The sequence below is a fragment of the Lissotriton vulgaris genome, chromosome 5 (genome assembly GCF_964263255.1).
Source record: "Lissotriton vulgaris chromosome 5, aLisVul1.2, whole genome shotgun sequence".
In the NCBI taxonomy this organism is placed as follows: Eukaryota; Metazoa; Chordata; class Amphibia; order Caudata; family Salamandridae; genus Lissotriton; species Lissotriton vulgaris.
Window position 1 is genome coordinate 267,984,535 of NC_141693.1, and position 26,643 is coordinate 268,011,177.

Below are 26,643 nucleotides of genomic sequence, written 5' to 3' on the forward strand. Positions count from 1 at the left end.
ATTCGGGCAACTGAGTGCTAATTATCATTCACGCATATCACTAAAGCCGCAATTAGTATCAGGATCACTCAGGTAACGCCACAGGTCACCTAGATTTTGGTTATGTGCACAATCCATTAATAATGTATGATGGTGTTTGAGCTGGTGAAAACGGTGTAAATAAATTTGATAATGCAGATACCTTTTGGAATTGACATTGTAAAAGAAAATATTGTAATGAAATTTTATTTCTGAATTTTTACTTCTGAATGCATATCCATAATCGTTTGATGTTATTTTGACTTTAACAGTGTTCCCCTGACGAAGGTGCAATGCACCGAAATGCATTGGGAGTCAATTGAAGCTCCCATTGAACAAGTGGAATTTTGGAATGTTATGTTATTAATTTTGGAAAATTGTAATACAGATAATGAATGTATAAATTGCCTGAAGCCTTAGTCGTTTTTTTGTAATCAATTTTTTGAAAAGCATTTCCTTCACTTTGATATTTAATAAATTTTTGTTGCATATACACATTATGTTGAAAACATAATTGTGTTTATATATGATAACGCAAACATTAAGTTATATTGACTCATGACACTAAACATGATATCTTGTGAAGTTTTTTAGATAATTCAGAAAGAGATGTTGATAACTATATACTGAAGTAAGTGAGCACCTTATAGGGCTATTTGAACAGTGCACCCTAGCACTCAAATACATTTGTGTTTGACCAAATAGGACTATCTAGTACAACTGACAGGGGCTAGTCAGAGACACGCAGGGTTGCACCAATGATGACATAGTGATTACTTTAAACTACACATTGTTAAAAGTGAATATAAAGCAATAGGTGTGCAGGTTATTCCTTTGCAAATAGTATTCTGGATGTTCCCATAGTGTCAGCACTTCCATCCACAGTTCTGCTATGCGGCGGCTCCTCACCCCTCTGGCTCTTCTTGAATCAGTGCCCTTTACTCAGCCCTCACCCATTGGGTTACCTCTGTCTTCCAAGCCTTGACTCGAGCTCCCTCTGCCGATTTCCAGTCCACCGATATTCACCGCTTGGCCAACCCTGGTGCTAGATCTATAAATCTAGTACCTACTTTCTTTGAAGTCGGCCTTGGGTATAAGCCCAGAATGCAAGCCCCTAATGATCGGGGTGGGGGTGAGGGGACGAGCGCCCCAGTGTAGAATCCAGGATCGAGAGCACTTCCTCCCAGTAAGGTGAGTTAGCCTAACGGCTAGCGCAGTTGACCTTGAATCTGGGGAACTGGGTTAGAGTCTCGACAAGGACGCTGAACATCCGGTCATTCTGGGCAAATCACTTAGGGCCCGATGTAGGTCGCCAATTACCGGTCGGTAAAGGCCGAATTCGTCCGTTACCGGCCGGTATTTGGGAATTGACATGCAGGTGGCATTTAATTTACAAATTCGGTATATTTACCGATTCTGCAAAATACCGTATCAGTAATTTTACCGAATCGGTAAATATAGATGTAGGTGGCACTGGAAACAGTGCCACAGGACATTACCGATTCGTTAATTACCATGTAATACTATTACATGGTAAATAACGAATTCCAGTGTACATGCACATCTGTGCATGTACACTTGTGCCATGTGGCACACAGACATGCCCTAAGGGCATGTATGTGCGTCACATGGCACACAAGACAGTAACAGGGGTGCAACAGGGTGTCAAAGTGACACCCTGTCCCCCTTGTAAAATCGGTAATTTTACCGATTCGGTAATTACCGAATCGGTATTTGCTATTGAATCCTATGGGCTTCAAGGCCCATAGGAATCAATGGCAAATACCGATTCGGTAATTACCGAATCTTACCGATTCGGTATTTTTTACCTACATAGCAATTACCGAATAGTAAATACTGAATCGGTAAAATTCGGTATTTACCATTCGGTAATTTGCTATTACCGACATCTAGGCCTTAATCTCCCTGTGCCTAACAAAAATGAATGTGTCCTCATGTAATGCAACTGGTGCTGTGAAAAGCTCTCTGATACCCAATTCGGGTCAAGTTTGCGCTATATAAAACTCTGTAAAAAAAAAAAAAAAAGTTGCAAATGCAGCCATTTTCATACTATATGTATAAAATCGGCATCTAACTGTCTGCACCCGAGCAGGGGCGGGGTCTCCTCCATAAGCTGTTTGCAGCCTGTGTGGGGTCATATAGGTCATGTGTATTTGAGTGGTCTTAGATGTAGGTGTACTAGCTGTTCAGCTGTCATACACGTTGATCAGTGGCACCTTATCCCCTGCAGGCAATGTACCTAGTTATATGCAGACTTTTAGATCAGATAGAGCACAGTGATTTTTTGGGTGGCTATTTGCCACAGCGGTCTCTTATTTCGTCATTCATGCTCCAGAAGTGTCAAAGAGCCCCTAAAAGATCGCCAGGCAGCAATTCTAGATTGATTTATGAGAACAGCCAACATTCGTAGCTAGATTCCAGCGTAAAATCAGTCTGCCACTACAACACATAAAACATTTCAATCTTTCATCTTACCTTCCTCTTCCTCTTCTTCCTCCTCTGTGGTCTCGGCAACCAGTGACCTTGTCTCCACCTGTTTCTGCAGAGCCTGCAGTTTGCTTTCATAGTCCTGCAGGAAAACAGAAGAGATTCCGTGTAGAAGGCATACAACAGTGAAAAAAAATGTGCAAAGGACTTAGTGGAGAGCGCAGATAATGGCAATCAGGGTGCAGGTTGCGACAGTCACCAAGCTCCACAAGAATGAACTGCCCTTCTCTGAACTTTAAGAGCAATAAAGACCAAAAACAACAGGGAGTGCCAGAAACCAATGCAGAGATGGTACTACCAAAGAACAGGAGGAGGAAACATTCCTAAGACAGCATGTTAATGAGGGGTGGGGAGGTAATGAAAGCTGCTATCTGTAACCAAAAGAAGAGGAGCACTGTCATAGCCTAAGGGGGGAGGGAGACTTCCAGGGCCCAAGCAGAGTGCAACACTGCATCGGGCTGAATAGGAGGAAAACGGCAAGGAGCCAAGAAGGAGGAATTCTGTACAGGGTAAAGAAATGCAGGAAGGAGTCTATCAGGCAAGAGGGAAAGGACAGGGACCAAGGCAGAGGAGCACTACCAGTAGATTGATTAACACTGCCAGGGACCAATAAAAGGAGGCAGACTAGTAGGGATCAAAGTGTGAGATAGACAAGGTCATACACCAATGCTATGGACCCAGAGAGGGGTGGGAGTACAAAGAAGAGATCGAAGAAGGGAGGGATTAACATTGTCAGTGATTAAGCAATGTTACAGGCCAACAGTCATGAGAAGAGAAGAGACAGTGATATTTCACAGGATGAAGGACACTACCACCTTGCAGATGTGTAAAAATAAAATAAGGAAATTTGGTGGGGTCTTGAGGTTGAGTAGAGAGGTCACAGCCAGAGACCAATGTAGGTAAACAAGAAGAAATAAAGAGAGTGTGAAGGACCATGGAAAGAGAAAGAAGACAGTTGCAAACAAAGTGGAAAAGAGAGCCATTGTACATAGGGAAGAGCAGAATGAACACGTCTAGAACCAAGGGAAGGTCACAGTATTACAGACTGTTGCATTCCAAGCCCTTAGTCACCTTCATCCGAACTCAAATGATATCCTGTAACACAAAGCCTAAGACCCAGAACTCTCTAATAGTGAAACAATGAGACACAAGAGCACAGAAAACTATGCATGAGCCTGGGACAATCACTTAGCATTTCAGTAGCCAGCTTCCATCACCTAGTATAGATATGGCCTCTGTTTATACCGCAGCATAAATAAAGGATGAGATGGACGGTGGGTCATCTGGTGAAAGAGGGCAAACGGGAGGTACACAAGTCACTAATGAGAGTTATTTCTATATCGAATTTGTCTTCTTCCATACACAAGGGATGTTTTTATAGTATTCAAAATCCTCACGAGTGAGGGAATTGTAAGCAGGTCTACCCAAAAATGTTACTTGTCTTAGGTTCATAGCCAAAAATGGCACTTGCCATAGACTGACAAAACCAGGCATCCAATCTTAAATACACATCCCTCATATGTTAAATGTTGTATACTTGTAAAGCGTACAGCTGCCCCAGCAAAGGGGCGTACCGGCACTGTATACCGCTGGGGAACCCATCCTGGCTTTTCCCTGTGAGATGGTCCCTCCTGGGCATCTCCAAAGTGAAGACAAGCATCCCCGGCGCTGATGGGGCCGTTAGTAGAGATTAAGCAAGCTATTGCCCAGAGTTGCTGAGTGGGACCCATGGTTGGAGTAGGCACTGAGGCGAGAATTATCGAGTCCGCTGACCATGGCCCAAGACCCTGCCGCGTCGGGAATCGAACCCTGGTCCCGGGTCGACCTCTGCTTCCGGGTCTGCCGCCTCTAACCAGTGAGCCACACCACTCTACACTCTGCTAGCATCTATATGATGCTAGCAGAAAGAGGAAGACTAATACAGTTCGCTGTCTTACAATAACATCTAGTGAAATATGGCCATGAAAGAAGCAGATGCTGCTTTGGCTCTTTTGGTACGCTCTTGAATATCAACTGAATGTAGAGTATGCATGACGCCAAGTACTGATCAATATAAGAGATAACCTAGCAGTCAATCAATGGATGCCTGAAGAACATGTTACTTACCTTCAGCTATGTTCTTTCTGATGAATACAGATCCTCCTAGATTCCTCATCTTAATTTACTTCCAATCCTCAGACCAGGTACGGAAATGTTCTATCCATTCTACATTATAGACACCAGATGGCAATGTTCTGAAGTAGTTCCGAAGCAGGTCCCCGCAAACCTCTCCACCCCTGTCAAAAACTTAAGTAATGGAACAGGGAAAGGTGCCATAAGAACATGTTACTTACCTTCCTCAACACCTTTTCTGGTAGTGGTTATATCGAACTGCAGATTCCTCACCTTCTGAATACCTCCATGCTGGTTCCATAAACTTTGGCATAGCAATGTCCTCCAGTGTTGACAGGCAGCGCCGTACAATGTCATGGTTCTGCATGCAACTCCATCTCATGCGGATGTGACATTGGCTTCCCTACATATGTCACCTGCTTACATGGATGTCAGTTTTTTTCAATCCTTCCACTCGTACCGATTGATGTGGAACCTTAAGAAACCAAATTTCAATGTACATATTACATATACATTTTTTGTGTGCAGATATCCAAAATCGCAAATGTTCACATAACCTCTATGTGAGTCCCTTCCGCAAAATGGGGAGGTGGGAGGGAAGGTGAGGAATCTGCGGTTGGCTAGAGTTTCTACCAGAAAAGGAATTACATAAAATAAGTAACTTGTTCTTCTAATAGAGACGGTAAGGAGTAACCTTGTGTCACAAACTGGAGCACCCATTGTTCTGAGGTTATGCTCCAGGATGGAAAGTAGAAAGTGATACGATCACCAATTGACCGATCTTGGAGGCATCAAGGTCAACCTATAGAGGATTTTGAAGTTGGTGCCAGAGGGGGGGCTGTAGTTTCGGTAGACCATTGTGTTTCCGTGGCTGTAAGCGGTCTACCTGCTCTTCAACTACATCCTCTAAATGCCTAGTTGGACTGCTAGTATGTACAGTCTGTCTCTCTGAAGGTACCCTTTACCAAACCCACAAAAGGGGAGCTGTTGTTCAAACAACTGATGCACGGAGGAGCCACCCCTAAAGAACCAGCAGTCGCTTTGCTCTCCTTAAATCTCTAAAGGGCAGTATCTGCTTTTTCCCCTAACAATCTTGAGTCATCAAATGGCATATACATCAAAGAATGTTTGATATCTTTTGAAAAAAACTGTTGAAAGGATTCACAAATGCCTTCTCATTACCACACTGGTTCACAAGACAATCCTTTGTATCTAGTTCAGATTTAGTAGAGAATTTTGCAGCATCCTGCCCATCCCAAATCAAACTTTGCAAAATTTTCCAGAGCGTCATCTGGTACTACAGAGGAAACATCAGCAACTCTATCCCACTAAGCATGAACATATCTTCCCAACAGACAGGAAGTATTTACAAAACGTAAGGCCAAACTTGTTGAAGAAAAAAAACTTTTGTATATGCTTCCATCTTCTTAGACTCGCTATCAGATGAAGTGGATGGAAAAGCATTCAGTCTAGTACGACTCGTAGAAGCCTGTACTACTAAACTCTCTGGAGTTGGATGCTGAAGACGGAAATCTGGAGCTTCTGGGGGTAGTCCTTGCTTCCTTGCAATGTGCCTGTTTATTGGAGGGCAAGATTGAGGCTTAGCCCAAGAGCTCAACAAAATGTCTGTTAAAGCCTCAGTAAATGGTAGCAAAGGCTCCTGTGAAGTTTGTGATGGATCCAAAATGTCAGTCAATAAAGTAGTGTTAACCTCTTGTGTAGCCAAAACCACATGAAGAGTTTCTGCTGCACTGCTTTTTTACAATGGCAAAGGAGGATGCCTCCTCTGTAACTATAACTGGTGCAGGGGATGATAAATCTATATCAGGAGAAGTATCAAGACCGCTAGCATCTTTTACATCCTGCAGAATATCATCTTGAGAATAATCTGCATCACAAAGATACTTTCCTTGTGAAAGATTGGGTTCTGACCAAGTGTACAACAAACATAGTTGTAGGCAATTGACCTTCAGAATCCGATAAAACAAATCGGATCCGAAATTGGCGTCAACGTCGCCAACCCGTGCCTGGCAAGCTACCTTGGGCGAGGAACCTGTGGTGTCAATTGAGGCCCCAATGTGAATGAAGTCATAGGATCCACAATCAATAATCTCAACGTCCACCTCAAATCCTGAACAAGAGTCACAGTTGCATCGAAGACAGATCTGTCGATGTCAGATGAACAGACTCCTCAGATCTGTGGAGCCCGAAGGCATACCAACATGATCTGGACATATACCAAACGTCGAGTCCATAGCTTTCTTAAGCTGTTGGATCCTATCTGGCATTGCTACCTTATCCGCTGGGAATCGAAAAGGAAAAGATGTTGAAGGAGGGTCCCTTGAAGAAGGATTCCTTGTTGGTATATTACTTTGAGTAGAAAGCCCCAGTACCTCATGCAACTCTGAATGGCAGGAACGATGAGGTGCAACGTGGGAGACCCATACTTCGATTTCTTATGATTAAGGCTCTTACATGACTTACTTGACTTCAAGAAAGTGCTATGTTTTTATCGACCTCTTGATGGGGCATGAGACCAGTCTCTTGACCTCGACCTAGATCCACAAGCCATGGACATCGAACAGAACCTAGATCTCAATCTCCTGAACTCTGCTTTTACGAGGTTCGTTTCCCGCTCTCAGATCACATTTTTGTTCATATCGGCACGCGGTGAACACAACTTCGAGTCGTGGCAAGAGCCAAGAAACCAAAAACAGACATGTAAATCTGGGGCCGGCATCTGTTAGTTATGGGTCATGGTTTAAAACCTTAAGGTTTTGGTCACACCCTACACACAAAAAAGTAATTTTTAGAAAAAATGAATAATCGTCAAACGTTGGTTGAGTAGTAAGGTAGCGGGCAAAGCTGAAACTACCTTTTGTATAAAAACACATGCTTGACTCTGAAAAACAACTGAGTCAATAAGAACAACTTACTACCCTTCGGTAATGCATTGCCTGGTAGACACTATCTAGCTGCAGATAATTTACCTCTGAATTTCCCAAGCATCAGGCTGGATCCAGAAACATTTGCTGAGCAATACCCCTAGGCCGCACCGTCCGGTGGCTCCATTCGGCTCCGTGTGACGTCGTGGTTAGCGTCGGTTAAGACGTTGCAGTACCTATATAGGTGCCACTGAGGCGTGTGGATGTCAGTACAGAAGCGCAGAGAAAAAGTAACTGATGTAGTTGTGTACAAAACTAGGGCCCTGAAAAGGGGAGTAAGCCTAGTCCTTCAACATTAGTCCGCAAAGCCGGGAGGCATTGGTGGGGCTGTAATGAATCTGCAGCTAGTCTCTACCAGATAATGCATTTCCAAAGGTCAGTAACTTGTTCATCTGATAGAGACTTCTAGCAGCAGATTCCTTACCTTTAAATTAGATACCAAAGTCATACCATCCCGGCGGTGGGTTGCAGACCAATACCTTACAATTGGAAGTCCTGCAGGACTGAACGGGCAAAATGCCCATCCCTGCAGACTGGCATGTCCAGGCAGTAATGCTAGGCAAACATGTGCAAAGATGCCCACGTTGCTGCCTGACAGATGTCCAGGACTAGGACAGCCTGAGCCAGACCGGAGTCGCAGCCTTTCCCCTAGTGGAATGGCCCTTTAATCCCTCGGGGGCTGCTTCTCAGCCACGGCATAGCAGATCTTGAGGTAGAGAATGATCCAGCGAGAGATGATTCTTTTCTGCACTGCCCTTCCCTTCTTAGCTCCTACGTACTCTATAAAGAGTTAGTCGTCTACCCGGAACTCTTTTGTGCGGTCGAGGTAGAACGCCGAAGCTCTTTTTGGGTCCAGTCGGTGGACACACCCCTCCTCTTTAGAGGGATGCAGGGGAGCAAAGAAGTTAGGCAACGTGATAGATAGACCGAGATGGAATGGGGTCTGTGGTAGGCTGGCTTAGTATATGGTGCTCACTTATGTAAGTGTAACACCCTACACTATTCCAGACACTTATGGTGATTTTAGTGGTCTTAGACAACCTTAGAAAGCTCTCTTAGTGGTAGCTGTGGAAAGCAGCCTTCAGGCTTAGTCCTGAAGGAGTGTAAAGCAGCTTGTTTTACCAGTACTTAATCATACGGTATAGTTTAAGTGAAAAAGAATCACAAAGTGTAGTTATAAAAATATGTCTTTTATTAGAAACACTCACTAACACATTGCAATATCTCCTACCTGGAGATATATACACAATACTTAGGAAATAGAGCACGTAAGTAGCACAAATACATGGTGGAATCCAGTGGGAGACCAAACCATATATTAAAATAGTGGAATGCGCACCACAACTCAAGTCAAGAATGAACCCAGAAGACGTAGAAGAGCGGAGGAACCAAGGAACCACCTGAGGTGAGTATTAAGAACCCCACGGAGGTCGTGTGGAGAGTGAGAACATGACAGCGTGTTCAATATTAGTCAATAAGTAAGTTGCGGTTGCAATTGTAAAGAAGGACCCTTCCCAGCGGACCCTAAAGAAAGCCTATGGAAGATGAAGGGTCGGAGAGTAACCCCACCCCACCGGAAACTGCCGTAGACCACAATGGCGGACTTTAGGAAAGATGCCACTGGAGTAGAAGACGATGGAATCCGGTGGAACCCAAAGGTGGGTTCAGGATGAGAGGTACCTGCAAACAGAGTGGACAGAGTCTATGCCACTCAGGAGTGACCCGGAGGCACAGAAGATGAATGCCCATCGATGTTGAGTGTAGCAGGAGAGCTGACGGCGACCTTGAAGTTGCAGCTGTGTGGACTGGGTGTTGCTGTAGAAGCCATTCATGAGCTTTCCCACGTAGGATGTCGAGGGTCAAGGGGTAAGTGTCCAGCAGGAGCACCAACAAGCCTTGGCAGCGGCAAACAACATAGTCTACGAAAAAGGTGCAGGGTCGGACGAGCAAGGTCCAAGTGACTCACCACGAGCAGGTAATTCAGAGCAGGCTCGAGCAATCAGAGGAGCCCACTGAAGCCAAAGAAGACCCTCAAGAGGAACCACGGGATGATGGTACAGGAGTCGCAAGAGAACCTTGAGCAGCTCACCAACGAAAAAGGCCCACAGAGCAGAGGAAGTAGTGAGGGCGAAGATCTTGGCTGCATGAGTTGTTTGAGGTTGGAGTTTCTTGGAGCCCGAAGATCTCTGGAGAAGAGAGTCAACAAGCCTTGGCAACAGCAAGTTGACGCGGTGCACAGGGATTCTGTTCCAGCGGTTAAAAAAGGGATACTGGCCTCAAAGTCGGTATGAAGACAGTGCATACTTCGAGGGAGTTGCTGAACCACCACTTATGTTGCTGAGCCTTTCTGAATCTGTGAGAGCCTAGGATCAGCACACTGGTCAGCTGCATTGCAGGGCTTGGAGATGCAGGGGATTGACTCCTTCACGCCAAAGGATATTCCTTCAGGTGTCTTGATATCCACAGGTCTGGTGAAGAACCTGTATGGTGCACGAGAACAGTACGTTGCAGAAGACGAACAGGACGATGAGACCAGGAGCAGCAGAAATCATCCCCGTTGCAGCAGGCGCGGCCGGTCCATTTGTGCGGAGGGCAACTCCCATCCACCTTTTGCCCCCTAAGAATAGTGTCTGTCAGGCTGAATAAAAGACCAGTCTGACAGACACTGTTCACTTTCAGTTAAATCAGCCAGGACCCAGATATGCGCGTTCAGCGCTGGCTCCTGGCTGCCTTAACTGAACTTTGCTGGACTGAGAAAGTCACAGCCCCGGTGGGCGTGACTTTCTCTGCTCAGCAAAGGTTGCTGAGGCCCTCCTCTCAGTGACGAGGGGTAACGTCATCGATTGCCTCGCACCTGTGTGCTTCAGTTTTAAGCCCTGAGGCGCCCAGGGTCGAGTGTCAATCAGTGACACTTCATCACAGAGTGGAGTGGGGTCAGCAGTCTAACTGACCCCTACCCACTCTGTGATGACGTTGAGACTACTGCCTTCCCTCATCGGCTGACCTTAGGTCAGCCGATGAGGGAAGGCAGCAGTCCCAAGCCTTCTAGAACCGCTGAGGCAGCACAGAGCAGGCTGAAGGTAAGTGTACTTTTTTTATATAATTTTTCCTCATTCGCCACCAATCTCATGTCAATGCACACTCAAGTTGTCAATACCCACACTCAGCGAGCTGAGAGGCGTAGGCGTCTGGAAGTGAAAAGACCCGCCTACCGGTACGAGAACTTGTTTAGGTGCTAATGATGAAACCAGCTGAGATGACTCTCCTACCAAGCTCCAAGAGCTAGATGGCCTTCGTCTTAGAACTACCAGTACCAAACAGAGTATCCGACATGGCTTAAAGAGTGTTGAGGTAGCATAATCATAGGACCCAGAAAAGAAAAAAAGAAGAACTCAAACAATCAACTCTGGGCCCCATCTCGATTGCAGAATATTCCAGAGTGTTCTCTTTATCTTGCTGCCTGATCTCATGAGATCTAGCTTGGAGACTGTCAAGACTGAAGTGTGCCATTCTAAGAAGGGAGAAGGGGGGGTCTGTCCATTTTATACAAATTTGTCTCCTAGCTAGGAGGATGGCGTAAAAAAGCAGCGATCTTGCAGGGCCCTTAATATTATCTGTCAAGCCAAAAATAATCAAGGGTAAGTCGATAGTAACAGGACTCCCCAGAGTATCAGCCAGACATTTTCCAATGCTGTCCCAAAAAGAGACCAAGGCTGGACACTCTTTAAACATGTGGATAGCGGAAGCTGAAGCCAGCCCACATTTCTTGCAACAGACAGGTAAGTCTTGGTTGATTTTTGAGAGTTTTAATGGGTAAAAGTAAGCCCGATGGATGGTGAACAGGTGATTCCTTTTTAACCATGCCGGTTTTACTATTTCATATAAGATCTTAAATGAACTCTGCCAAAATATATCACAGTCTTGTGCTGGTAAGGAGCTTCCCCAAAATTCCTCAGCAAGTTTGAATTTGCAGTCCATTGCTTGATACCAGAAAGAAACATTCGTCTTCCCGGAGGGCCTAGTCAAAAGCTGGTGTTCCAGGTAAGTGCCTCCTCCTATTAAGCTTCCATGGGTTGTTTGTAAGTGTGACTGAACCCAGCTTACCAACTGAAGATATTTAAATTTAGAGAGACCCACTCCAACCCTGTCCCTAAGTTGCTCCCATGAAGCAACGGTCCCGTCAGGGATCAGATCCCCCCAGAATGCTAGTCCGGCTTCTCTCCGAGGGGTTGCCAATCCGTCCCTCAAACATTCTGGAGCCCCGGGGGAGTCCCGGAGGGGGCCAAGCTAGAGAAGTACCCAAGAGTAACTGAACTCCCTAATTTTGCCCATGTTTTACCTAGGCCCTGAAGAACCTTTAGCTTAACTTTTTTGATAAACTTTGGATCGCCAAATTTGAACAAAAAAACCTCCACCAGTAAATGTGCACCCCTGAGCATAGCAAAAAACATCCCTCCCCCACCAGTATTAGCCAGCATTTTCAAAAGCATGCATGAGCGTGAAAGTTGGAAAGCCCAATCATACAGCTGAATATCTGGCAAAGCAAGACCTCCCTTCTCTCTCCTGCGCCTTAGCTTTTTCCAAGAAATCCTAGAGGATTTGTATCCCCAAACAAACAAATTAATATCCCTCTGGATTTGATCAATTAACGATTTCTAAAAATGAAGGGGAATACAATTAAAAACTAAAGTGATTTTCAGGAGTATTGTCATTTTAATGAGGTTAACTTTACCTATGATAGATAGGGGGAGCGAGGACCAAGATTTCATGAGCCTCAGACACTCCCTTGCCACTATAGTCAGATTAGTCTCAGCAATCTTAGTGATGTTTTGCAAGAATTTACCCCCAAATACCTCATTCTGGGACTTATCTGGTGCTGATGCCGGTTTGACTCCAGATTCCAGACCATGACCTCTGTCTTTAAAGCATTGATTTCATAGCCCAAAACCAAACCGAACTCCTGAGTTAGAATGACAACAGATGGAAATGCTGTATGTAAGTTGGCTGTAAGAATTAAAATGTCAACAGCATAGAGGGCTACCTTCCTCTCCCACTCCCCATATTTGAAAGACTGGATGTTAGGGTTGTCTCTGAACCATTGGGCAAATGGCTCAATATATAAATCAAAAAGGAGATGGGAGAGTGGGCAGCCCTGTCTAGCCCCCCTAGAGATCCTAAAGAGCCAGTGATATTGCCGTTTACAAGAAGTCTGGCCCTTGGATTCTGGTAGATAGACTGTATTGTACGGCAGAATTTTTCTCCAAGATTGAATTTTTTCAAGATCTCCGACAGGTAGATCCGACTCACTCTGTCGAAGGCCTTGGTAGCGTCGAGGGTCATGGCTGCCAATGGGATAGCATATGCAGAAGCCAGATCGATTGCTCCAATTAAATCATATGTAAGGTGTGAGAGCAGCTGACCCTTGACAAAACTCCTCTGATCTAAGTACAGAATGTCTCCTGCCACAAGCCCCAATCTTGCTGCCAATATTGAAATAGAAATGTTATAATCGGCATTCAGGAGAGATATGGGCCTATAAGTTAGATGGTGCTTTCCCTGATTTCAAGATCAGAACTATAGTGGCATCGTTCCATGAAGCTGGTAGATTTAGTCCTTCTTGTAATATCTGATTGCAGAGGGGGGTCATAATTGGGACAATCTTGTCGCTTATCCCTCTGTAAATCTCGGCTGGGAGACCATTCGGGCCCGCAGCCTTCCCATTCCTACAACGTTCGATAGCGTCTCTTACCTCAGCGTGAGAGAAGGCCCGATCTAGATGTTGCTGCTGATCGGGGTTAATGGAGGGGAGAGAAATGTCTCCGAGCCACCTCTGTGTGCTATGGCTATCTACCCCTGCCTTCCTCACAAAAAATGTCTTGAAAAAAGACCTGAAAGGCGCCACGAATTTCCTCGCCAGTAGAATGAGTACCACTGTTGCTGATAATTTCCTTAAAATAACTTCTTGCTCGGTCTGACTTGATCTTCCATGCGAGGAGCTTGCCTGCTCCTTCCCCATTCTCAAAGTGGGAAATCTTACTGGCCTCCCATCTTAGAGTAAGCCTGATGTTCAAGACATTTTTGAGCTGGGCCTTTAAGCTATTGACCTTAGCCTGTCGCTCTTGCTGGACTTCGGGGGAACTTGACTCGAAAGATCTACTTCCGCTTCCTTCAACCTGATTTCGATATCTGTGATCTCTTCTTTGTACTTTTTATTTCGATAACAAGACCTACTGGTAATTTGGCCTTGCAAGAAGGTTTTAGAGAATCCCAACCTGTGGTTATTGGAGCTGTACCAGAGTTCGCCTCTAAGAACCATTCAACTTCTTGTGAAAGAAAGGAGATCTCCTCTGCCTCCAAAAGTTGAGCACGGTCAAAAGACCAAGGTAAGTTTATTTTGTTTTGTTTTTAAATTGTTTGGTGCGTGCGTACATGTATGAATGTTTGGGAAACTGTTTGAATGAATGTGTTTGTGTGTGTGCGCATGTGTGTGTGAAGGCATGGTTGTGAATGTTATGTGTATGTGTGTGTGTCCCGTCCGCCCCTCTCCCTCAAAAACATACCAGCCGCCACTGCTTTGCAGTCCTGGTTCCCAAAGTGAAGTCGAGCAAAGTCCAGAGTGTCCAAGCAGTCGAAGTTGAAGTGGTATATGATCTCAATCTTTTCTCACAACTAATCTAAGGACCCACCTACAGGTAAGCCCTTACGTACCCTTAGGAAAGGGTTGGGACGATCCCAGAGGAGGGACAGGATAGTGGGGAGGATACTCCCATGTCCTATGTCCAGTTTCACCCTAGAGCAGGAGCCAACGTCTCTCTGAACTAGTTTGAACTAGACTATGCAAGGAGGGCACCAAATGTGCCCTTCAAACAGTCTCAGTGGTGCTGGCAAATGCCCCCATCCTGTCCCAATACACTGAACCGGTCTCTGGTCAGCAGCAGCCCTAGCTTGCTGTCCGGTTCTGGAAGACTGGTCTCGGGAGCACTGAGGGTCTCCCCGAGGAGCTTTAACGCGCATGGAATCCTACCTCTCACACCGTAACGTTTACGTTTACAGTGGGGGCTATGATTGCAACCTGTTTGATACCAAACATGACAGGGTTCGTTACAGCCAGAGATGGTCATCACTTAATGACGCATAGTCACTCTATATGTCGTAATGGCCGATACACTTACAACTCCGAAGGTTGTACGGGTGTCCTGCTCATGCAGGGGCACACTCACACTTCGGATAGAGCACCCTGCCTTCAGAATTGAAAGGCCTGCCTTAGGGGTGACTTATAGGTTTTAATTGTAGTGACCTCAGATATTAGGAAACTTATATTGGTCGTAAGTGGTGCTAGCACCAGCTTACACAGTCTGCAATAGCAGGCGTTTAGTCATAATTTGAGTGGTCTCTCATGGGTGGCATAATACATGCTGCAGCCCATGGGAGACCCCTGGTGTACCTATGCCATGGGTACCGTCGTACCATATGCTAGAGACTTATCAAGGTACACCAGTATCCAGAATCCCAGTCAGACTAATCAGGAAAACATAATGAAACCAGCAAAAAGTGGGGGTGACCATGAAAGCAGACCCTACAGGGTCACAACCTTTGGTAAAAAGTAAGCCCTAGTGCGAAGCACCACTTTGTATGGAAAAGACATCAGACAGGGAGGTGTGCAAAATACCACCTGCAACTCACTCACCCTCTGTGTGGCCAACCTGATAAAACAAATCAAGATGATTAGATGACTTGAATAGGAGCAGTTCAATCCTTAACATATGCGTCCCCTACATGATTCGCCATACATTGTGCGCATGATGCAGCATCGGTGATATAATCATGGTGCCAAAACCATGTGTCACGCAATCGTGACATGCTCGTGCAGAAAGTGGTGAATCAATGATGAATAAAAATACACTGGGTATGTTAACCCGTAATTATATGGTAGCTGATAATAACTGGTTAACATACCCGGTGTGTTTTTATTCATCATAGATTCGGGGATGCATATGTGATGGATTGAACTGCTTCTATTCATGTCATTTAAAAATCTTGATTTGTTTTATCAGGTCGGCCATCATACTCACAGGTACCACATTTAGGGTGCTGCTTGTGGTCTATAACGGTCATTTAACTAGAAAACCACAACTAGTGTAGCTAGACTGGTTTTAGGTCCTGATGAATTGCCATCAGATCTTATGCCACCAAGGCAAGAAATATGCCAACCCCAATGTAGAGCGCAGTATCCTGACGCATCATATCAGGAGTGCGCCACATCTATATTTTTAACCAGGTTGGAAGCCATATTCATTAAAATTGTTCTGGTTGGACTTCCATTTACGGTTTAAACACTTGCACGGTAGGTTGACCCACACTTCACACATCTACACCTTTAGGTCCCTCACACCAAACGGCATGGAATAAAAGATCTCCGCCAAAGAGCTCCTCATAGGGTGCCCATCAGGTATTGCAGCGCCGATCTGACGAGGAGCAAGCCCTATGTTGAAGCAAGACAGCCAGCTGGCAGGGTGTGTGAGGGCCCCAATTCCAAAAGGAGGAATCCCTCTTTCCTCCTGCTATTAAGTGAGGACATTTCCACACTTAGCTAACCTAATTCCCCTTGCCTTTCATGAACTGCATACCTATTTTGTATGACTCCTAAATTAAGTTACATACTTCAGAAGGAAAGTCAAAAGCCATCAACTACCGCCGTCAATCTCCATGCATGGAGGCTCAGAGTTGACAAGTTCGGGTGGAGGACCCTGCCCTGCTGCTGCAACAGAAGATCCTCCCAAAGGGGCAGCCTGATCGGAGGGTCACTGCTCATCTTCAGTAGCTCTGGATACCAGACCCTCCGCGCTGAATCTGGAGCCACAAGGGTGACTTTGGTCCTTTAGCTCCTGATCATCTTCCGAACCCTGGGCAGGAGTGGTATGGGCGGAAAGGAGTACAGCAGGCCTGAGCTTCACTCGTGCCAAAATGTGTCACCGAGCGATAGCTGCCTTGAAAACTCCAGTGCGCAGTACTACTGACACTGCACATTCTCTTCGGAGGCAGACAAATCTAATCAAGGTTCTCCCTACTGCTGAAAGAGTGGACTGGAGACGCTATACGTGATCCGCTAGGCATTGACAGCTGAGTTTGTCGCCCTGGCGTTCAGAGAACCTGCCAGGTGTTCAACCACCTGGGTTATGCCCTGCTGTTAAAGCCATGTCCAGAGACAAAGGGCCTCCAAACAAAGCGTCCACGACCCCACCCGCCCTGCTGGTTGCACTACCACATGGCGGGGGTGTTGTCCGTGAGCACCTTCAATAACTTCCCCTTTACAGAGGGAATGCCTTCAATGCCAATCGAATCGCTCGGCGCTCCAACAACTTTATGTGGAGCCCCGATTCCACCGGAGACCAGTGTACCCTGATCGCCACCTCTTCCAGGCGGCCGCCCCTTCCCAGATGTGACGCATCTGTCAGAACTGGGATCTGGTTGGGGAAGGAAGAGGGGTCTGCCGTTGACCTAGTTGCGGTTCGTCAACCACCACTGTAGATCTTTCCCCAATGCTGTGCCCACTGGAACTTTAAGTCCCACTGCAGAGCCTGCATACAACAACTGACATGTGCTACCAACAGGAAGCAGGAGGCCACCAGACCTAAAAGCCTCATAGTCAGTCTTTCCGAAATCAGGATAGAGGCTGAAACATCAGAATCATAGCCTAAATATCCTGGACTTGCTTCTTGGGAGGATAGGCCCGAAACTGCACTGTGTCCAGAAGAGTTCAGATGAAAGGGAGCGTCTGAGAAGGAGTCAGGTGTGACTTCGGCACGTTTATACAGAACCCCAGCAAATGCAGGAGGTCCACCATAGTCTGAAGGTGGGAGAGGACATTCTGGGGCAAGGACCTCTTCAACAGCCAGTCATCAAGGTTGGGGAAGACTGACACCCCTAACCTGCCCAAATGAGCTGCGACCACCACCATCACCTTGGTGAACACCTGCGGGGTACTGGTAAGCCGAAGGGGAGCACAGTAAACTGAAAGTGCTTGCGGCCTACTTTGAACCACAGAAAATGCCTGTGGCCCGGTAGAATGGGGATGTGAAAATGCACATCCTGCAGGACCAATGCAACCATCCAGTCTCATAGGTCTAGGGCAGACAAGACCTGAGCTACAGTGAGCATCTGGAATTTCTCCTTCATGAGAAAGAGATTGATGGTCGGGAGACCTAAAATGGGCCACAAACATTTGTTCTTCTTCGGAATCAGAAAGTAGCTGAAATACAGCCACTGCCTACTTCTGAAACTAGGAACCTTTCTATAGCTCACGGGGCACGATACGCTGCTACAGGTATGATTCCTGCGGATCAGCTAAGGGCTATGCGCCCTAGCAGCAATAGTAAATGTTCCATTTTAACTCCTTCCTTAACAGGCTCACAATCATGTCCTCATTGTGCTTTTGCCTTATCCAATGTTCAGCCCTACCCAGAGGTATCAAACAATCCTAAGACACCTACTCAAACCTCTGTTCAAAATCCCTGCTCTTTCACTTTCTACACTGTTAATTGTAGATCACTGCCCCAACATAAAGCAGACATTTACCACCTTTTAGCAGAAGAAAAACCATGTGCGGTATTTTTAACAGAGACCTGGTTGCATGACGGTGCAGGTCCCGATGTAGCTGCCGCATTGCCCTCTAATTATGCTATTGTTAGAGTAGATAGAGAAAGACAGGTAGGAGGGGGTATTGCTGTGATTTTTAACAGGGAGTTTAACTGTGATCTTGAAATGGTCAACATTCCCGGATGCGAAGCAGCATTTTTTAAAATTTCACTGAACCCAAATTTTATGTTTTATGGTTTTTTAATTTATCGCCCTCCTGGAGACAGTAATGTCTGGGCTGCAAATTTGGCTAATTACATTTCACCTTACTTTTTGAATGCCCAAAACTTGACTATATTGGGGGATCTAAATCTCCATTTGGAGGACAAATCTAATAACATAGTTGTCAATCTCTTGGAAGATTTCACTACTTTGAACATGACACTGCGAAATGAGGGCCCTACTCATAAAGCTGGGCATTTGTTGGACCCCATTATATCCAACATACAGGAGTTAAAATGGTTAAAAACTGACCCTATTTGCTGGTCGGACCATTTTTTAACTCTTTTTAGTATTACTCTTACAGAATCTAAGCTGCCATGCTCTGCTCGGCCTCCGATTTTCATGAGAAATTGGAAAAGGTTGGACCTGACGGAGTTGCAGAATGCATTAAAGACACACCCCCCTGTTTTGGGTGTTGACATGGAAACAAATGCGCTGGAAGCCCACACTTGGCTGGAGAGAGCAGTCGACACTTGTTTGCCTGTTACCAGGTGCAGAGGGAATGTTCATCGCCCCCCGGCTCCCTGGTACAATGAAGAATTGAAGTTAGAAAAAACCAAGTGTAAGGCACTCGAGCGGAAATGGCGCAAACATTATGATCCTCTAAAAAAAGAAATATACCGTAAGGCCAGAAATCTTTACCATACGGCCTGCACCAGAGCCAAAGCATGCTATGTAACAGAGACCATCAACACTGCCGCCAATAAAGCGCGGACTCTTTTTAATACAGTCAAAGAACTTGCCGGAGCTAATTCTATGGCGGCTGCACCCCCCCTTAACCCTCAAAAATGTCAAGATCTTGCCACGTACTTTGTGGAAAAGATCGAGACCATTATTGCCAATATTAATCCCCTGGTGAGGGATGACAGGGAAGTTCCGTCTCCTGTAAGTCCAACAGGACATCGGCTTGACTCTTGGCCACCCATCTCCTTGGACACCCTGAAATCCTTAGCTGCTTCCATTAAGTCAGGCTCTCCCTGTGACCCTCTCCCTATTAGCATTCTGAGCCAACTGGATGACTCAGCTCTGGGGATTATTGCTGAGACATTAAATGCCTCCATTCATCTGGCAACCGTCCCAGCGGCCTGGAAGCACGCCATGGTCAGCCCTCTATTGAAAAAGCCGGCTGCTGATCCCGAGGTGCTGGCCAACTACCGCCCGATATCCCTGTTGCCCGCTTTCTCAAAAATCTTAGAGAAGCACATTCACGGTGTACTCTCAACATATACGGAGAATAACAACTTACTCCATTTTTCCCAGTCAGGCTTTAGGGCGAGCCATTCCACCGAGTCCGCCCTCCTGGGAGTCACCGAGAAGATCAGGGGACTCTTGGACGAGGGGCAAACGGTTGCTCTTGTCTTGCTTGATCTAAGCGCGGCCTTCGACACCATCTCACACAACAGACTACTTACCAGGCTGAGTGAGGATGGTGTCGGAGGGAAAGCACTGGACTGGATTGCGTCCTACTTGAGCAACCGGACGTTTCAGATCTCGTCCTCGCAAGCTCAGTCAGACACCTTTTTCTCACCCCATGGCGTGCCTCAGGGCTCAATTCTGAGTCCGCTATTTTTTAACCTGTATCTCCGCCCTCTCGCCGATCTAGCAGAGCGAGTAGGTCTTGAACTTATGACCTATGCGGATGATTCGCAGATTATTTTTTCTCTTACCAACTCAAAGCCTTCATCCCCCTCCGCGCTGAAATTAGGCCTCACGAAGTCTTCAGCTGGATGTCAACGAACCAGCTGAAGCTCAATGGGGAGAAGACGGAGATCCTTCTCCTAGGTAAAAAGAGAGATCTGTGGCAGGATACCCATTGGCCGCCATCCTTGGGTGTTTTTCCCAGCCCTGCTACCCAGGTCAGAAACTTAGGGGTGTGCATCGATGATTCTTTATCGATGAAACAGCAGGTCAATAAAGTGGCTGGTACGTGCTTCACTATCCTCAAATGGCTGCGGAAGATCATCTGGATGCTGCCTGTGGATACCCAGAAGACCGTAGTCAATGCACTGATTACATCTAGGCTTGACTACGGTAACATCTTATATCTGGGTTCCAATTTAGCTGTGATTAGGCGGCTTCAACTTGCCCAGAACTCCGCAGCCAGGCTGCTGTGTAAGATCCCTAGGACAGCAAGGATCTCGAAGCACCTTAAGGACCTGCACTGGCTCAGAGTGGAGAACCGGGTCCGGTTCAAAGCGTTGACCTACATGTTTAAGATCAAGGCAGGGACCGCACCAAAGTACCTGCAAAAACTGGTTAGGCCCTACGTTCCTGCACGCAACCTCCGTTCTTTAAATGGAGCAAACTTTGTGGTTCCTAGATTTAAACTGGCCCGAGTGGGGGGAAAGTCCTTTTCCCATCTGGGACCAGTCCTTTGGAACTCCCTTCCCTTAGCCTTACGTAAGGAGGAAAACCTCACCAGTTTTAAGAAAAACGTTAAAACTTGGCTCTTTAATAAATAATTGTGGTCTTTGACCGGGTTGCTTTCTGTGTTTTCGGCCTCTCAGTCCTGGCGCCGGGAAACCCTTTGTGGGTATCTGCGCGCATTATAAGTGCAAAAAATAAATAAATAAATATAAATAGCTCCCTGGGCCAAGAGAGCTGTAACTTCCTCATGGAGCAATTTTAAATGATCCTCTGTCAGCCGTTCCTGATTTGGCAGAATGAGAGGAGGAAAAGAAAGGAAAGGAAGAGAACATCCATCCTGAAAGATCTGCTAGACCCACTTGTCCGGTGTTATAGACCTCCACTGGGGGTGGTGATGATGGATTCTCCTGCCTACTGGAGTGGTGTGGTCTTGCTGAGTCAGTTTAGGAGTGCTTTGGAGGCTGCAGCTGCTGAGGGCAGGGTGGATAACTACGTCTGGCTTCCATTCCTTGTCCGGAATGGACCGCATCCACTTCCCCGCCCGGCTTGGAAAGCCTGCACAGGACGGTGGCTGGGATAGGCTGACGCGTCTGGAAACCCATTCCGTTGCCATGAAAGGGGCAAAAGCTAGAGTGGCCACGAGGAGTAGAAGAGAGGTCCAAGGATCTGTCCGAAGCTCGTGAGTCCTTGAAGCTAACTAGGGCAGAATCTGCCGTTTCCCCAAAAAAGCGAGTTCCATCAAAGGGCATGTCGATCAAATTTGCCTGGACATCACCCGAGAAGTCAGTTGTCCTAAGCCAGGCATGGCGTCTCAAGGCCACTGTCGTGGAAATCAGTCTGCCCAGTGAATCAGTCATATCAAGGCCATACCTTCTGGTGATTTTTGCTGCATTTCTCCCATCCTTAACTGCCTTAAAAAGCACAGCTCGGGCCTCCTCCAGGAAGTTTGGCGGCACTTACGACACAGTCTCCCAAAGGGAATAGGAGAAACAGCCCAATAACCATGCAGTATTCACCGACTGAAATACCAGGCTCGAGGAAAAAAACATTCTTCCCAAATGAATCCAGCCTCTGGATTCCCTATACAGAGAAACTGAAGGGAACACACCCTGTGACGTGGAGGCCAGCACCACCAAGCTTTCTGGTGTAGGGTGTTGGCTGAGGAACTTTGGGTCACCCAGAGCTGGGCAATGGCTGCAGGCGATTGTCCGATTCACAGGAACCCCTGTGCAGGGGTTTGACCACGTGCCTAGAACAACATCAATAAGCGCTTCATTAAAGGGCAAAAGGTGTCCTGAGGAGGAAACCACAGGCTGAAGCACTTCAGTCAGATTAGTCCTGACCTCCACAGAGGGCAGCTACAGTCCAAGGACCTTGGCGCACAAGTTACTTACTTGTGTGACGCTATATCTGTAAGAGACATTAGATAGTGATAGATTCCTTACCTTAGAATATTCCCAGGTGTCAGACTGGATCCGCAAAGTTTTTATGCTTAGCAGTACCTCTGTGTGCCAGTAGGTGGCGTCCTGCAGCTCCGCGTCCGTCACTGGCGTCGTAGGCGCCAATATGAAGTCACAGAGAGTACTAAGCCGCCACCCACGCGCGCTGACGTCAGTTCTGTACATAACTATTCCGCGCCGAAACGCAGAGCCATCCAAGATACTGACAAGTGGTGCATAAAACTAGGGCCCTAAAAAGGGATGACCTGAACCCTAGTAATCAGTCCGCAGAACGGGGAGGATGGGTGGGGCGGTAAGGAATCTATCACTAACTAATGTCTCTTACAGATATATCGTTACACAATAAATTAACTTGTGCATCTGAAAGAGACACGTTAGTGATAGATTCCTTACCTTAGAATAGATACACCGGCAATACAAACCCCGGTGGTGGGTCTGCGAACAAGAGTACACTAGAAAGTCAAGGAGCACAGAACGGCCAAAGAAGCAGTCTCTTCGGACCTGACTGTCAAGGCAGTAGTGCTTGGTAAACGTGTGCAGCGAGGCCCACGTAGCTGCCTGACAAATGTCCTGAAAGGGAACACCACTGCAGTTGCCCTGGTCAAATGGGCACGCAGTCCCACAGGAGGCTCCTTCTTGGCCAAGGAGTAACAAGCTTTGATGCTCAGAAGGACCCACTGGGAGATGGGCCATTTGTGCACTGCCAAACCTTTTTTGGCGCCCACGTAGGGAACAAAGAGTTGATCATCCACCCGGAACTGCTGTGCAAGTATCCTTTGATACTGCCCAGAGCAGAGCCCTGCTGGGCCAAAGAGAGAAGGAACAGAAGAACCTTAGAAAGAGGGGCAGAAAGGAATCCATAGTCTTTGCTGGGCACCATGCCAGAAATATGTGCCACCTGCAGGTATATACCATTTTCGTGGAGGGACGCCTGGCTGCCAGAATGACATTACAGACTTTGGGAGGAAGTTGGAAAGGTGTCAACTGTCGCCGCCTAATCTCCAAGCATGGAGGTGGAGGCTGGACAGGTTCGGGTGGAGGACCGTCCCCTGCTGCTGCGACAGAAGATCCTCAAGAAGAGGGAGACGGATAGTGGGATCGATGCTCATACTGAGTAGCTCGGGATACCAAACTCTTCGAGCCCAGTCCTGAGCCACAAGAATGATTTGGGCGCGGTCGCGCCTGATCTTCAGCACTCTGGGCAGAAGTGGTATAGGCAGAAAGGCGTACAACAGACCGCAGCCTCACTCGGGACGAAAAGCGCCTCCAAGCGAGTGCCGCCTTGGAAATTCCAACGCGCAGAACTGATGACACTGCACGTTCTCTTCAGTGGCAAATAGTTCTAACCAAGGCTCTCCCCACTGCAGAAAGAGATCTTGCAGCACGACAGAGTTCAGACGCCATTCGTCATCCACCATGCACCGGCGGCTGAGTTCGTCCACCCTGACGTTCAGAGAACCTGCCAGATGTTGAACCACCAAGGTAATGCCTTGACATTCCAGCCATGTCCAGAGGCGCAAAGCCTCCTGACATAGGGTCCACGACCCCAACCTGCCCTGTTTGTTGCAATACCACATGGCAGTGGTGTTCTCCGTGAACACCTGCACTACACTTTCCCAGACAGAGGGAAGGAATGCCTTCAGTGCAAGCCAGATTGCCCTCAGCTGCAGAAGGTTGATATTGAGCCGGGACTCCACCGGAGCCCAGAGGCCTCTGATCTCCGCCTCTCCCATGTGGCCTCCCCATCCCAGGAGGGACGCATCAGTCAGCACTGGGTGCTCCGGTTAGGGAAGGGAGAAGGATCTGCCACTGACCCAATTGCGATTTGTGAGCCACCACTGCAACAGACGTGCAGCGCTCACCGAGATCTGGACATGATAGGCCCACTGGCACTTCATGTCCCACTGCAGAGCCCGCATATGCCATCTGGCATGCGTCACTAGCAGGATGCAGGAGGTCATCAGGCCCAGGAGCCAGAGGGTCATCCTTACTGAAACCCGGGATAGAGGCTGAAAGAGCGGAATCATAGCCTGAATATCCCGGACTCGCTGCTCGGGAGGATAAACCCAAAACAGTGTCGAATCCAGAACCGCTCGGATGAAGGGGAGCTTCTGAGAGGGACTCATGTGCGACTTCGGCACATTGATGGAGAACCCCAGCAAGTGCAGGAGGTCGGCCGTAGTCTGGAGGTGGGTGACGACTGCCTTAAGCAAGCCCGCCTTCAACAGCCAGCCGTCAAGATAGGGGAAGACTGACACCCCTAATCCGCGCAGATGACCTGCGACCACCACCATCACCTCCCTGTACACCCGAGGGACTCTGGTAATACCGAAGGGGAGCACAGCAAACTGAAAGTGCTCGTGGCTTCCGTGAACCGCAAGTAGCGCCGGTGGGCCGGCAGGACGGGGATGTGGAAATATGCGTCCCTCAAGTCCAATGCTACCATCCAGTCTCCAGGGTCTAGGGCAGCCAGGACCTGAGCTAAAGTCACCATCTTGAACTTCTCCTTCCGGAGGAAGCCGTTTGTGCTCCGGAGGTCCAAGATAGGGCGTAGGTCTCCTTTGCCCTTCTTGGGTACCAGAAAGTAGTGGGAGTAGCAACCACGTCCTACTTCTGGCCCAGGAACGTGCTCCATGGCCCCCTTGGCCAAAAGGGCCATAACTTCCTCCTGCAGAAGTTGCAAGGGATCCCCCGACATGCGGTGGCACTGCGGTGGCATGGCTGGAGGGATCGTCTCGAAGGGGAGGGAATAGCCCCTTCGGACGATTTGCAGCACCCACCTGTCCGACGTGATGGAGCGCCAGTGAAGGAGGTGATGGCGGACTCTGCACACCACTGGCGTCGAATGGGCCTGAAAGCTCGGACTAGGAAGGCTTTGAGGGAGATGCTGCGGGAGGGGATGTGGACTGACCTTGCCGCTGTCCCCCAGTACCGCCACAGTGGTTACACATCACGTTAAGGCTTGTTCTGCAGCCGGTGGCTGGCAGGACGAGAGAGGGCGCCCGTTCCTTGGCCACGAAAGGGGCAAAAAGCTGAAGTTTGCTGACACTGGAGCCCTGGTGTCCTTGAAACGCTGTCTGCTTTGTCGCCAAAGAGGCGACGGCCATCGAAGGGCATGTCCATGAGCGTGGCCTAGACATCACCTGAGAAATTGGCAGACCTCAGCCAGGTGTACCGGCGAACCGCCACCGTCGTGGAAATCGCCCTTCCCATTGAGTCCGTGGTATCCAGCCCACAACTGATGGAATAACACACAGCATCCCGCCCTTCCGCAAGGGTTTGGGCGAGCAGGGCCCGGGCCTCCTCCGGGTACTTGGGCAGCACGTCCGCAACCGTGTCCCACAAAGAGTGGGTATAACGGCCCAAAAGGCAAGCAGTGTTGATGGACAGCAACCCCAAACTCAATGAGAGAACTGTTTCTTCCCAAACTGGTCAAACCTTTTGGATTCCCAATGCGGGGAGCGGTCGGGAATGCGGTCTGGGACGTAGATGCCTGGATCACCAGGCTGTCGGGGTGAAATGCACGGACAGAAAGCTAGGGTAGCCCGAAGCCGGGTGTTGGCGTTGGGCCAAGCTCCGATCCACAGGGGGCACTGTGGAGGGCTTGGACCAGGTGCCCATCAGAACGTCCGTGAGGGCCTCATTGAACAGCAGTAGAGGCTCCGAGGAGCTTACTGGTGGCTGAATCACATGAGTGAGGAGGTTAGTCATCACGGCCGAAGCAGGGAGCTCAAGAGCCAAGGCCTTGGCCGATCTGCGCAACACCACACCATACGTAGCACCCTCCTCCGTAGCCACGGAGGGAGGAGAGATGAATCCAGTTTCGGGCAAACTGTCCAAACACTGGCCTCCCCTAGCTCATCTGCCCTCTCCTGGCTCAACTGGCACTGCTGTTCCAAAGGGTCCCAAGTCCTCCCCTTCATCCGTGTCCTGGTAAACAGGCTGGAATGACGGAGCCGGGTCGTAGGGGAAGGCCTCACCCATCGACACCGGAAACAGCACCGACCGGCGCCGTTCCTACGCCGGACCCGGACCGGGGCTGAAACTGGGGCCGACGTCGTCCGAGGACGGTGCCGGGAGCGACACCATTGGGGTCGGCGCCAGCAGAGGAGTCGTAAGGTCAACTGGAGTCGACCGGGATCCAGGCACTGAGACACCGGCCCGCCAAAGCCCCCAGTCGGGTCAGCGGGGCCTGAAGGTGCGCCGGCAGGCCTTAACAGAGGGAAGTGAGTCCTCATGGCAATGAGGAAATCACAAATCTCCACCGGCGTCGCTCGCAGGCCAGGGACCTGAGGGTATGGGCCTGGAGGTGGCGCCTGCAGCTCCAACGGAACTGCGCGGGCGGTGTCGCCCGAAACCTCAGCCACGTCACGCGA

At 48.1% G+C, this 26,643-nt stretch overlaps 1 protein-coding gene across 13 annotated transcripts in view; it reads right to left on the reverse strand.

Moving 5' to 3' along the window:
* KIF1B (kinesin family member 1B) overlaps positions 1-26,643 on the reverse strand; it is a 1,388,545-nt gene that overhangs the window by 731,795 nt on the left and 630,107 nt on the right. For all 13 annotated transcript variants that reach the window (XM_086921360.1, XM_086921359.1, XM_086921355.1 and 10 more), the window contains one exon: positions 2,515-2,608. In XM_086921360.1, coding sequence (XP_086777486.1) covers positions 2,515-2,608 — 94 coding nt within the window. The remainder of the gene's footprint in view (positions 1-2,514; positions 2,609-26,643) is intronic.